The sequence below is a fragment of the Trachinotus anak genome, unplaced genomic scaffold, assembly GCF_046630095.1.
Source record: "Trachinotus anak isolate AG129_WGS33_773 ecotype Australia unplaced genomic scaffold, CSIRO_AGI_Tana_v1 ptg000012l, whole genome shotgun sequence".
NCBI classification, from domain to species: Eukaryota; Metazoa; Chordata; class Actinopteri; order Carangiformes; family Carangidae; genus Trachinotus; species Trachinotus anak.
Window position 1 is genome coordinate 6,837,927 of NW_027273863.1, and position 13,396 is coordinate 6,851,322.

General features: G+C 39.5%; 1 protein-coding gene across 2 annotated transcripts in view; it reads left to right on the top strand.

Annotated features, from left to right (window-relative positions):
* Positions 1 to 13,396, top strand: part of LOC139629401 (sodium channel protein type 2 subunit alpha-like) — a 36,580-nt gene extending 23,184 nt beyond the window's left edge. For both annotated transcript variants that reach the window (XM_071492002.1, XM_071492001.1), the window contains 11 exons: positions 227 to 637; positions 5,482 to 5,599; positions 5,758 to 5,912; positions 6,683 to 6,856; positions 8,754 to 8,876; positions 9,446 to 9,718; positions 9,832 to 9,885; positions 9,969 to 10,110; positions 10,280 to 10,380; positions 10,616 to 10,886; positions 11,583 to 13,396. In XM_071492002.1, coding sequence (XP_071348103.1) covers positions 227 to 637; positions 5,482 to 5,599; positions 5,758 to 5,912; positions 6,683 to 6,856; positions 8,754 to 8,876; positions 9,446 to 9,718; positions 9,832 to 9,885; positions 9,969 to 10,110; positions 10,280 to 10,380; positions 10,616 to 10,886; positions 11,583 to 12,814 — 3,054 coding nt within the window. In that variant the 3' untranslated portion in view covers positions 12,815 to 13,396. The remainder of the gene's footprint in view (positions 1 to 226; positions 638 to 5,481; positions 5,600 to 5,757; positions 5,913 to 6,682; positions 6,857 to 8,753; positions 8,877 to 9,445; positions 9,719 to 9,831; positions 9,886 to 9,968; positions 10,111 to 10,279; positions 10,381 to 10,615; positions 10,887 to 11,582) is intronic.

Here is a 13,396-nt window from a genome sequence, read left to right on the forward strand (position 1 = left end):
GTGTTGACAAAATATGCGGGATATCATGTTGTGCACTAGGTGCACTTATCCTTTAGCTACAGGCTAACCCATGCTCAGATTTGTAAAGAAATGTAAATGTTGACATATGCAGAGTAAATGCAGCATTTTATGCCAGTTTCTGGTGAAATGGCTTTGAAGTAGCAACAGTGATAAATTTCTCCAAATTCCTCAAATGTAAAGTAACATGACATTTGTCTGTCGATAGGTGCTGAATCTCTTCCTGGCCCTGCTGCTCAGCTCCTTCAGCTCCGACAACCTCTCCGCTCCAGATGAAGACGGCGATTTGAATAACATCCAGATCGCAATCGCCCGTATCCATTCAGGAGGTTCCTGGCTTGTCACACATGTCACCAACTTCTTCAACCACAGCATGAAGCGTCGAAATCAGAAGGCCAAAGAAGCCAGTCAGGCCATCAAGCTTGTTAGCAATCACGTGGAAAGCAATGGGGGAGTTTTCGGAAGCTGTGGAGAGAAATACATCATCCCAGAGGAGGACAGTTACATGACCAACCCAAACCTGACTGTCATTGTTCCCATCGCACCTGGAGAATCAGATGTGGAGTTTCTTGAAGAGGAGGAGATATCAGAGTCGTCAGAGGATGAAGACAACAAGCCGGTGAGTTTGTCATGTCAAGACAGAAGCTTCATGGTCCACTGTTCTGTACACTCATGGCCTTTAGAGGTTATCCACCAGCACTAAATTACATGCTGCTCTGCTTTCTGCATGTTGTTTTTCACTGATGTCACAACTGGTGTTTTGACCTTGATCACGAATGAAAACCACATGCTGTGATGTTACTGCTTTTGAAGGCAAGAGGGACCTAAATTTGAATGTCCTCGTTCTGTTTCAAAATTAAAGGTACCACTCTGTATGTAACAATCAGAAAACCATTGTTATTAATGACCCTTGTAGACTTGGGCATCAGCCAATACAGTGATGTGACATACACAAGACTGCACGTGATTGATAGGTCAATGTCTGTTTCCCCCACAGGTAACGTTTCCCTCCTGTTAGAACTGTGTTTCGTGAACAAACAAATAAAACACACATTGATAGATGAGGTGACGTAAGTCACACTATTACTATAGTTTGACTATATATTTATTATATTTGAGACTATGGGTCATATTTGACTGAAACTAAGCGTGGAGATAGGTCTGGCTATGTTATGATATGAGATTCCTCCATGAACTGAATGTGCTGCCATTCCTGGCCCTTGTTTTTCCCCAACATCTGTCTCATTCCCATTTGGCCTCATTGGATAAAACTTTCTTTGGTGTTTTGTGCCAACGTGGAGTTTGTGTTGTGCCAGTCATTTGTTGACAATAGACTCCATTTCTAAGGTAACATTAGCTAGTGTTGCACACTGCTGGCAAGAGAGGCATTGTGGCCAAGTTCTAGGCATCGGAGATAAACATCAGATGCTTTGGTTTTTCCCTCAAAATTTGTCTGGAGTCTTTTTACAAAGTCTTCAGGCTGTTATTGAACTGAGAGCGTGGGGAAGGTTTTTTAAGTTACGTTGCAGAGATTAAGACAAATAAATTGCCTCACATTTTTACATATAGTACCTTTAATCTCATCCAGGTTGTTTTCCTGCTCTCTGCCTGTTATATGCTGCGATAATCTCTTACATCCTGTGTTGGCAACAAATGGAAAAATGATATCAATTAACTAAAAATATATTTTAGCAAAGGCAAATGTAGTTAGTAACTTGACATCTCTCCCTCTGTTAGAAATATGATACTGAAAATGTTACGACTAACACTTAATTTTTGTATCTGGAATTTCCTAAAGAATTCCTTGGAAATTTCGTGAAAATAAATACATATGAGTGATTTGGTGCTAATCATAGAGGAAATAGGCTTCTTGTTGAACAAACAGCTCCATTCAAAACCAAGGAAATATTCATTTGTTGTTAATTATTGGACAGTTTTTTTCTTCATATACTATATGTTGAATTGAATACTCACCTATAGACAAAGTTCACATCTTTGCAGGTTCAGCTGCTTTGATCTGGACTGACTCGCTAGGTTCTGCTATCAGTTCTCAATTAGTTAAAAATTAGTTAATCAAGTAGAATGAGTTTATTTGAAGTGTATAAACAAACTAAACACATCTCAATTTTCCCACTTAAAAATAAATCACACAGTACTTTTCATGAAATTCATTGGAGATTATCAGGTAGTTCTTAGAAAACTATGGTGATAATGTTTTGTAATTTGTTTGAGTGGCCAATGTTTGGATGTGTTTTAGTTTTTAAGCTTCATTTACATGGTTGTCACAGACACACTGTTTAAAGTACAAGCATAAGAATAGAAATATATAAAATAAAGGTAGTTCTGCATGTTTAAATAATGTAGATCCTGGAACTAGGACCTACACGGTTTTAATGGCAGCTTTACTGCCTCTGTGTGCCCAAGATGTTGTCAGAAAATGTTCGGAAAAGTTATCTCGAAGGATTCATCAGTTCAGCTCGGTGTTTGTTTTGGCTCCTTGTTTTAAGTGAAATAATATCCATCAAGAATCTAATCAGTCTCTGGTCCTTCAATTCAGATTAGCTATTGTTAATGTCATTAATAAGTAAAATATAGTGAAGGCTTGAGATGATGGGGGAGGGACATAGGGTGTAGTAGAGGTGGGTGGGGGTGGGCTGTGAAGTGGATATGGATGTAGAGGCTTTCCGGACACGTAAGCTGTTAATCTGTCAAGCAGACAAGGTGAACTCTGATGGAGACTAGTGCCCTGATGGGACAAACATAACTTATGAATCCAGATGTTTTATTTCAGTTTGAGTTATTTATAGTTAATGTAACATCACGCAATGAACATCTGGCAAAGTTTTCTCAGAAAGCTGAGTTGTGCAACAAAAGGATGACCAGTTGTCATGATAAAAGATGATGTATTTGCAATTATACAAACTGGCCAAATGGTAAAGAGCATGTTTTTGTTTACAGCCAGTGCCTGGAGATAATGATGTAGGGACAATTTATATATTCAAAGTTACCTAAAATTTAATGGTCAATGAATAACTGAATAACCCCCCCACAACATACACACACACACACACACACACACATAGGTGTTTGCACTTATTCCAGTTGATTTGACCTCTACTAGAGGTGGGCAGAGCTATACTGAATGGTACTAAGTATGTTAAAGGTGTAATTTATACTGCACTGACAGGAGATGTTTATCATTAAGTTGGTACTGCCCCACACTGTGCTTACAACTCTAACAGAGGCAGCTAAGCTAATACTAGCAGTATAATTTGTTTTATCAGTATTATTTGTGCAGTATTATAAGACAGTTATCTTACGGTCGACCACTGAAAGCAAGGTATAATTAAAGATACAGTTTATCATTTTGGGAAACACGGTTATTTGCTTTCTTGCTGACAGACCAGAGGATCTATATCACTCTCATGTTTGTACTGTAAATGTGAAGTTAGCTTAGCTTAGCACAAAGACTGGAAACAGGGGGAAACAGCAGGAAACAGGAAACATAATCCGCCCACCAGCAGCTTTGAAGCTCACTAATTAACACGTTATATCCTGTTTGTTTAATCCCTAAAAAAAAAAAAAAAAAAAAAAAAAAGATGAGTAAAAACAAGAGGTTATAGTTTTATAGTGAGTAATATTCTGGACTGTTTCTTGGCCCAGCACAGTAAGTCCTGCTGTTGATGAGGGGTTAGACTTTGGTTTTTGTATAGATTTAGAAATATATTGTGATAATTAGTGAACTAGGTGGATCTCGTAACCTTTTGACAGAGCCAATCTAGCAGTTTTCCCCTGTGTCCAATCTTTGTGCTAAGCTGCTGGTGTTATCTTCATATTTACATTACAAACACATGGGTGGTATCAATTATGGTGGTATCAAGAAAGCAAGTGTGTTTCCCAAAATGCCCTTTAAAATTTTACTTGGACCACTGTGATTGGCACAACTGTCAGAATATGAGAAAAGAAATGTGACTGGCTATGTTTTACTTATTAGTGCATATCAAGGTGCTGTTGTTGTCTTTGACCCATGAGATTACATAACCACCTTACACTCCCACTCTGACATGTGCACCAGTTGAGCAAACATCTCTCTCAGTCTCACTTGATCAAACCCTCTGTTTTTCCCCCCATCCTGTTTCTCCTGTATTCCTCCATCACCGAATCTCCTGTGGGTCGGGGGTTTGTTGAGGTGGAGGGTGTGTTGCTCCTGTCCTCTTTGGCAGGCAGACAGCAGCAGGCCAGATGTGGAGCCAGGCCCTGCAGAGCAGATTAAACTGACACAGCTGAGCAGAGCCAGGCAGGGCCAGGCTGAGCTGAGCGGGCTGCAGTCTGGCGCTCTCTTCCTCTTTCCCTGCTATGCTCCACTCCACACCACACCAGAATTAGGCATCAGGGAAAATGGAAATGAAAAAAAAAACTCTCCTCTAGCCCTCCATCAGCTTAACTGGACATCAGCAGCTGCTCAGCTGTAAGGGAGGATACATTTTACATGTGTAAAGCTTTGAACACAAGAAAAATGATAAGATGGTAACTATTAAGAAATTGTTGCCTACTTTACAGAGCAAAGAGCAATCAGCCTATTGTGTGCATGTATTAGATTCACAGACATGTGGCAGTTATCACTGATCCTACCATTATACTGTATATCATCTTGACTAATCAAACGCTGTCAGTGCACATTCTCTCTGCTCTGTCTTTAAACACTAAGATGGTTACGCTGGTAATCTCCGGTCTCCAGGTCCTGTGGATGCTCTTTAATGCTGGATTAGACTTCATACCATTTTATAGGATTGAAACTGCACCTCTGTCCCATAAATCATGTTAAATATGTTGCTGTTACAACACACGGAAATCTCATCAAAATTGTATTAAGGCTCAGAGGAGATTGAAAGGCAAGGCAGTGTGTCTAGGTGAGTTGGCTTTGATGTGATGAATCCACTGAATACAGGGGAGAGAAATGCTGCTGCACCGCTCTGTTCGGGTTAAAACATATATGAACATTGGTCCACTGGCCACACCCCAATCAGTGATGTCACAGCAGGTGTTTAGCAATTGTACGTTATTCTATAAAGGTCTAAACGGTGCAAATGGACAAAAAAGAAGAAATTGAAAAGAAACTCAGAAAACATCTTCAGCAATTGCGCTCCAGTTAGTCACAACACAACAGAAGTGTTTCCAGGTGACACGAAAAAGTGATGAACCTGACTGGGACGCACTTGTTCACTGCTTTGTGACTTTTGAAGTTAAAATTTGTTTGTGTTTTGTCTTCTTGCATGGGTTTTCTGAAGTTGCATTGCATTGAGCTCTCAGGGCCACCGTAGGTTTACATTCTGTGCTGTACATGTATAGCGATTGTTGCATACGCTGTTTCTTTGTGCAGGAGACAGGTCCAGTTAGCAGTCTATAGGAGATAATGGATCTATAGTGAAATTGATGGTAACATTGAGACTTTTCATTTCTCAGGAGGAGATCAGCCTGTCAGAGGGCAGCACAGTGGACCTGAGGAGGCCCGGAGACGAGATAGACAACTTCTCAGAGCTGGCTGAAGAGAGTATGGAGCCGGACGAGTGCTTTCCAGACTGTGAGTATAAAATTTCTTTAAACTTTTAAACTGTACTAAATTGTTAACATGCTGCACTGTATGTTCTAATCTACTGCCTACTATTTTCAGCAAGTGGTTGTCAGTTGTTCCTTCATGTGACATAATGTGTGCTGGTTTGTTTTCACATCACCTCTCAGTGTGCATGAGGTACTGTCAGTGCTGTGACATCGACACCAGCCATGGTCTGGGTCAGGCCTGGTGGAGGCTGAGGAAGACCTGCTACCAGATCGTGGAACATAGCTGGTTTGAGAGCTTCATCATCTTCATGATCCTGCTCAGCAGCGGAGCTCTAGTAGGTGCCATTACAAATATAAAATAATCAGATATTTTATTTATGTTTGAATACATTTAAGAACTGTTTTCAAACTTATAATCCTTAAGATGTCAGTGATGTACCCGCGGTTCCAGGTGTAGTTTTATGCTACAGGTCCCAGAGTTGTTTAGGCAGCAAACACTCATTGAGCTGCTACTCTGTCAGAAAGAGCAACAGGCCTGTGTGTGTACAGTGCAATCAAACAAAATCACATCGTTATGATGAAGAAGTCAGGCAGTAATCAGCCATTTTCCATCACATTTGATTTCACACTGCACACGGCACGGAAGCAGCAAAAGGAAATGCTGAGTTTGCATCAGTAGTAACTTAATACATTCATACAGCTGTGGGAGGCTGTACAGTACAAGGAGGCTGATCTCACTGACATAAAATCACAAACATTCACACTGGGACACCATTATTTTTTAAATTCTACAGCCAATGGGCTAATATTAGAAAACTTTCATTACTTCAATGTCTGATCCAAGTTCAGTTTAGTGGCTGATCATAATATTACCATCATCATACTGAAGCTTAACAGCTGAAGTGTAATAACAACATTACTGCAGTGGTTGCTAGCAGTGAGTTTTCTCATTGTGGGATGTTGTAATGCAAAGTTTTTATCTCAAAAATTCCTAAAAAAGCAAAACACAGAACTTTGCAGACAGATTTTTTTTATGTTGAACCATCAGTAGTGTTGTGGCGGTGATGTGATGAAGTTGTGTTTTCTTACACTGCTCTTCCTGCAGGCGTTTGAGGATATCTACATTGAGAAGAGAAAAGTCGTTAAGGTGGTGTTGGAGTACGCCGACAAAGTCTTCTCCTACATCTTTGTGCTTGAGATGTTCCTCAAGTGGATCGCGTACGGCTTCAAAAAGTATTTCACCAACTACTGGTGCTGGCTCGACTTTCTTATCGTGGATGTAAGTGAACATTCTTCTGCATCTCTTACGTTTATATTGTGCCACATGAAAGGAAAAGAAAATCACATGTTGATAATTCAGGTTGAACTGTAATGCCTCTCATCGTAGCTGAATGTAGCCTTTCATGTTTGTGGGATTTGCAGCTCGGTAAGTGTCATATTATTTACAGGAAAGCACTTGACAATTTATACTATACTGCAATAACTGGCCACTTTCTTGATTGATTCTGTACTAAACCCACCATCTCTTCCTCCTATTTAAAACAAACTCTACACCCCTGAAACATAGAGACTGCTAAATACACGCATGGAACAGTTGTTAGATTGTAAAATGTTACATTTGCTTCAATGCTAACATTTGTCCGGACAAATTAAAAGAGAGCTCCAGTGATCAGAGTCACGTTACGCTTTGTGAGCATGTCAACGTGTTTGGGTAAAATGGATGTGGCTCTGTAGTGTGTAGTCATCCAAAGTGCCCGAGGCGTGCAGCCCGAGGCCTGACTTTTCCTCTGATTTCACCTGCTGTTGCACAGATTGCCACAGACCGCTCTATTGTTAGGGTAAGTTGTAGTTAGCAGGTCCCAGGTGAGTATGGGCTGGAATGGGATTGGAAACTTGCATCTGCATCACAAATGCGTCTGTGTCTCTTCACTCGTAAGTGCTTTCTGTTGTGATATGAAAAGCCACCGTCTTGTTTCCAAACAAATACATTTTCTTGTGAAATTAGATACATTTTTACTCAATTTCTTTTTTTATTCTTTGAACCAGTTACTTCAGGACCTTGGCTTTTATATCAAAAACAAATGCAGTGCCATGTACTTTGAGGTTTATCTACAGAAGATCTGGTATAGTTGATACAGCATATTATACCTATCAAAACATTATTTGCAATTTAGAAATGCACCGGTTGAATTCATGTCTTAACTGTTGTGTCTAATTCATGCACTGAGTGTTATTTGTTATGTCTGTTTTTAAAGAAATTACCAATCTTGTTGATCATTGTAACTACCTACAGTACCTTTCTTTTCTCTCTATAAAAAGTACCATCTTACTTTCTTTTATTGTGTTTTTGTATTTTTCTGTCTGTGTTCTTGTGGAGCCAAAGACTTCTCTAGTCCTGAGAATTAATTTTGAGTATCTTCTTTAGATATATTGGACAAACACATCTGTAAATAGACTTTTATAAAGAAGACCATTGGGACCTTATTAGCCCAAATTCTTTTTTAATGAACTTATTGGATCAATTGGATAAAATTGGGAAACAAAATTGGCAAAGACAGATTTCAAATTCTTTATAAAACTCACTCTATTTGATATATATGCATATTTTGTATGCATATATAGCTGAGTATGCACGTATGGACACTATTTGTCCATACGTGCATACTTGTCTGTGTTTTGCCATCATCAATCATGACATGGATTTCTTGTTTCTTTCATTTATATCACGCCATTTTCATTCATAGCTGTCATCCAAGGGTCATTCAACAGCGGAATACCATTTTGTTTTGTCTGTTTTGGATGTAGAATAGAGTGGAAATCTAAATTTGCTAAAAGATCATCCAATAACCAAATCAAATCTAAACCTCAGAAATTAGATAATTGTGTTCCTAACTGTGGAATGTCCCAAAATACACAAAAACTCTAAACTATGGCTCGTTAGATGTTCTACCAGTCTTTTATGACCTTTTATTAAGCTCTTTCTTTAAATGATATGTAATTGCTCAGAAAATATATGCAGTTCTTTGACTAATATTTTGGAAAGAAGAATGGATGTTAAATTGCTTTATTCAGTACTTTTCACAATGTTTTGGACTTCCTTATGTACTATTAAAAATATTGCTACTTTACCCCTTTTATGATTCTCAGTCCCAAATGCCTTTCTGTGCTCCATACAGGTATCCTTGATAAGTCTGGTGGCAAATTCACTGGGATATTCCGACTTTGCTGCCATAAAGTCCCTGAGGACCCTCCGGGCTTTGAGACCTCTCAGAGCTCTGTCCAGATTTGAGGGCATGCGGGTGAGAAATTAGGAGTGTCTCAAATATTAATTTGATTGACATGACATTTGGTCCAAATATTTGTGCTGATGCTAACCACCAGTAGGTCAGAACAAATATATGTATATCTGTAAGATGGATTGACACTAAACTTTGTACAGACAGGCATCCTTACCAGACGATCTGTCTTACTGACTTTGGTGATCCCCTCACATTTCCTCCAGTGACACCATGAGGTTGACATTTGTTTTTAAGTGAAACATCTCAAAACTACTGGATGGATCCTGCTCAGGATGAATTGTTATTACTTTGGTACTTGTTTTTAATCTAACACAATCATCAGATCAAAATTTATTTTTGTCAAAAAACTTGGTTTACAGGAATCACCAAATACCTGAAAAACTGACCACATGCCCACCAGCCTTAGCTATACTGTGTGTTTAGTGCCAATTAGCAATTGTCAGCACACAAACACACTAAACTAAGATTATGACTATAGTAAACATTATACGTAACATTATAATTAGAGAAACAGTCATGGTAACTGATTGCTGTAAGACTGAACTATTTTCATGTTTGTCGCCCATCAGGTGGTCGTGAATGCTCTTATAGGAGCAATCCCCTCCATTATGAATGTGCTGCTGGTGTGTCTCATCTTCTGGCTCATCTTCAGCATCATGGGAGTCAACCTGTTCGCCGGCAAGTTCGGAAAGTGCGTCAACAGAACGGGCTTCATCCACAGTATCGTCGTAGTCAACAACAAATCTGACTGCCTCGCAATGAACGACACCCAATTTTATTGGACAAAAGTGAAAGTCAACTTCGACAACGTGGGACTCGGATATCTTTCCCTTCTGCAAGTGGTGGGTTGTTTTGCTGTTGAGTTAAGTTTGTAAAGTTGTTTTTCATTAGATAAAGTCAGTGGTTGACAGTGTAGTGCAGTAACAGTAATGTGGTGAAATGTTTTGTATTATAGGCTACATTTAAAGGATGGATGGAGATAATGTATGCAGCTGTTGATTCAAGAGGAGTAAGTATGTCTTTGCGCTAACACAGCTGACAGTACATCAACAACATGTTACAGTAAGGACTAACAAAAGGTTTTGTTTTCAGGTGGAGGAACAGCCCATCAGAGAAATCAACCTCTACATGTACCTTTACTTTGTCGTCTTCATCATATTTGGCTCCTTCTTCACCCTCAATCTCTTCATCGGTGTCATTATTGACAACTTCAATCAGCAGAAAAGAAAGATGAGTATTAACAATGCAAATGTTAGGCCTTGCTCATTTGCATTTGAAAGTAATTTTTGACATTTTTGCAACCTGTACCACAACAAAGACCCAGATCTGGATGGATCAACTTTTAAAAATTATTTTCACATTTTTCTGTAAAAATAATGTTTAGTGTTTTGGCCTATACTTAGGTGGACAGGATATCTTCATGACTGAAGAACAGAAGAAGTACTATAACGCCATGAAGAAGTTAGGATCTAAAAAGCCACAAAAGCCGATACCAAGGCCTGCGGTAAAATTATATAATTCTCAAATTAACATATTTCAGACATTAATTTTGGTTGGTTTTTTTTACATTTTTACTTCATATGTACATCATATTTATTTGTATTCGAACATTTGTTGAATATTTTATGTTGTATTAATAACCCCTAATCCTGCAGATGGACCTGTTTGTTAATGTTGTCGACATGTACCAGCGATGCCCTGCTCACTGACTGAATTACCATTTGTTTTCCCAATCCTAGAACATCCTCCAAGCCTTCTTCTTCGATCTCGTGTCCAAGCAAGCCTTTGACATCATGATCATGATGCTTATCATCGTCAACATGGTGACCATGATGGTGGAAACAGATGAGCAGTCAGAGCGCATGGAGTCTGTCCTCAACAAGATCAACATGGTCTTTATTGTGATCTTCACCACCGAATGCCTGATCAAGCTCTTCGCCCTCCGCTGCTACTTCTTCACCGTTGCATGGAACATCTTTGATTTTGTGGTGATAATTCTCTCTATTGTGGGTAGGTAGAGACACTCTGCAAAAAAGAGATAACCGACTAACTATTAGCTCTGCCAAGGGGGTTTAAGTGTTCAGTAGCGCTGGTTAATCTGTTGTTTTTGAGCAGAATATCATCTTAACAGAAAGTGAGAAATTGGATTTTCTTTTTTTTTTTTTTACTGTTTTCTCATGGAAGACGCCAAAATATCTGAACATTTACTATTATTCAAATAACACGTCATAAAAGATAAACTTCTGGCTACTGTTATATAAATTACAATGTGTATGGAAGTTTTACCTGCATCAACTGATATTTTTTTCCTTTTTGGCAAAACAACATTAGCCACGTTTCTATGAAATAGAGGCAGTTTTTTAGAAAAGGCGACAAAACACAAAAGTTTTTAATGCTTATGTTCATCAGCTAGAAGTAGAGCTAAAGCTAATGTTGTTGTTAATGTCTGTCATTTAGTGCTGGATAGGAAGCACACTGTGCGTTTATTAGCTTTTCCACTGAAGTATGCTTCATCCTGGGCTAGAAACAAAGTTGATGAGAGAGAAAGATTTTGGTGGGTTTGTCACAATTAATGACCCCTTTACATTACACGTAGTCATTTGATCCTTTGTCAATATAAAAAATTTGATTTGTGCAGCTTTACATATAATTAAGTTCATCATTGTGAAGTGAGACCAACCCAGTCTTGTCTTGTTCTTCTTTCAGGGATTGTTCTTGCAGACATCATTGAGAAGTACTTTGTGTCTCCAACCCTGTTTCGAGTCATCAGACTGGCGAGGATAGGACGTGTTCTTCGACTTATACGTGCAGCCAAAGGAATAAGAACTTTACTGTTTGCCTTAATGATGTCCATGCCGGCACTGTTCAACATTGGCCTCCTGCTTTTCCTCGTCATGTTCATCTATGCTATCTTCGGAATGGCGAACTTTGCCTACGTGAAAAAACAAGATGGGATTGACGACATGTTTAACTTTGAGACCTTTGGAAACAGTATGATCTGCCTTTTTCAGATCAGCACCTCTGCAGGCTGGGACAACCTCCTGAGTCCAATAATGTCCAGTTCCCCAGACGAGTGTGACGCCAACTTTGTCAACACTGGCACCAACACCCGGGGAAACTGTGGCAGCCCGTCAATGGGCATAGCTTTCTTTGTCAGTTACATTATCATTTCTTTCCTCATTGTGGTAAATATGTATATAGCTATCATTCTGGAGAACTTCAGTGTTGCCACAGAGGAAAGTACAGAGCCGCTGAGCGAGGATGACTTTGAGATGTTTTATGAGGTTTGGGAGAAGTTTGATTCTGAGGCCACACAGTTCATTGAGTTTTCCATGCTTTCGAGTTTCGCTGACACTTTGTCTGAGCCGCTACGCATCGCCAGGCCAAACATGATCAAGCTGATCGCCATGGACCTTCCCATGGTCAGTGGGGATAGGATCCACTGTCTGGACATCCTGTTTGCCTTCACAAAGCGTGTCCTAGGAGAATCGGGTGACATGGACGCCCTCAAGCAGCAAATGGAGGAGAAGTTCATGATGACAAACCCCTCCAAGGTTTCCCACGAGCCTATCACCTCCACTCTGCGCCGCAAGCTGGAGGAGGTGTCGGCGATCATCATCCAGAGGTGTTATAGGAGGCATCTGGTGCGCCGGCAGATGAGACAGGCGTCCTACCTCTACAGACAAATAAACTATGAGACTGTGGTGGATGTGGAGAATGCTCCAGAAACAGAGGGGCTGATAGCCTCCATGATACAGCACTATGGGCCTGTGGGGGTGGAGATTGTACAGACCACAGAGGACACTTTAATGTCCTCACCACCATCTTATGACAGTGTGACCAGGGCAGTCAGTGACCTCTCTGAGGTTGACAGATCAATATCCAGAGACTCTGAACTCGGGGAGCCTGGTGAAAACTATGAAGAAACTTTTCTTTGAGACTGGAGAGTGTGGAGAGTGATTGTGTGGTTTTTGTCTGTTTTGTTTACAGCAGAGAATACAGCTCAAAATAACCTGTGTTGACAGAGAAGAACTTTTTTTAAATAAATTAGCAGATGCAGAGGAAATATGCAATATTTTGAAATAGCTCACAGCCTCACAGTCCCTGAAGAACCCAGGAGTCAGTTTTGTTACACAGTCACAACCTCCATCAGAGCAGGAGAGCTCTGAAGTAACTTGTCCTCACTCGTCCTCAACATTTGTCAAGAACACCAAGATTTGATACCAGAAAAAAAAAGAAACTGATGCACTCTATTTCTACTTATATAAAACATAAATAACACGTCGACTTACCTGCAGAGACATTAAAGGGACAAATATAATCTGAATCTCCAAAAAAAAGTTGTAAAAAAAAAAAGGCTCTGATTATTGATTAATTAATCTGATTATTTTAAAGTAACTAACTAAACAAAGGAAAAGCAAATGCAGCTTAACATCACCTACATTTCTAAAACTGCATTTGAACACATTAAGCAGTTGTGATTACTGACTTGTGTGACAGAAATAAATATTTGTAAAGAA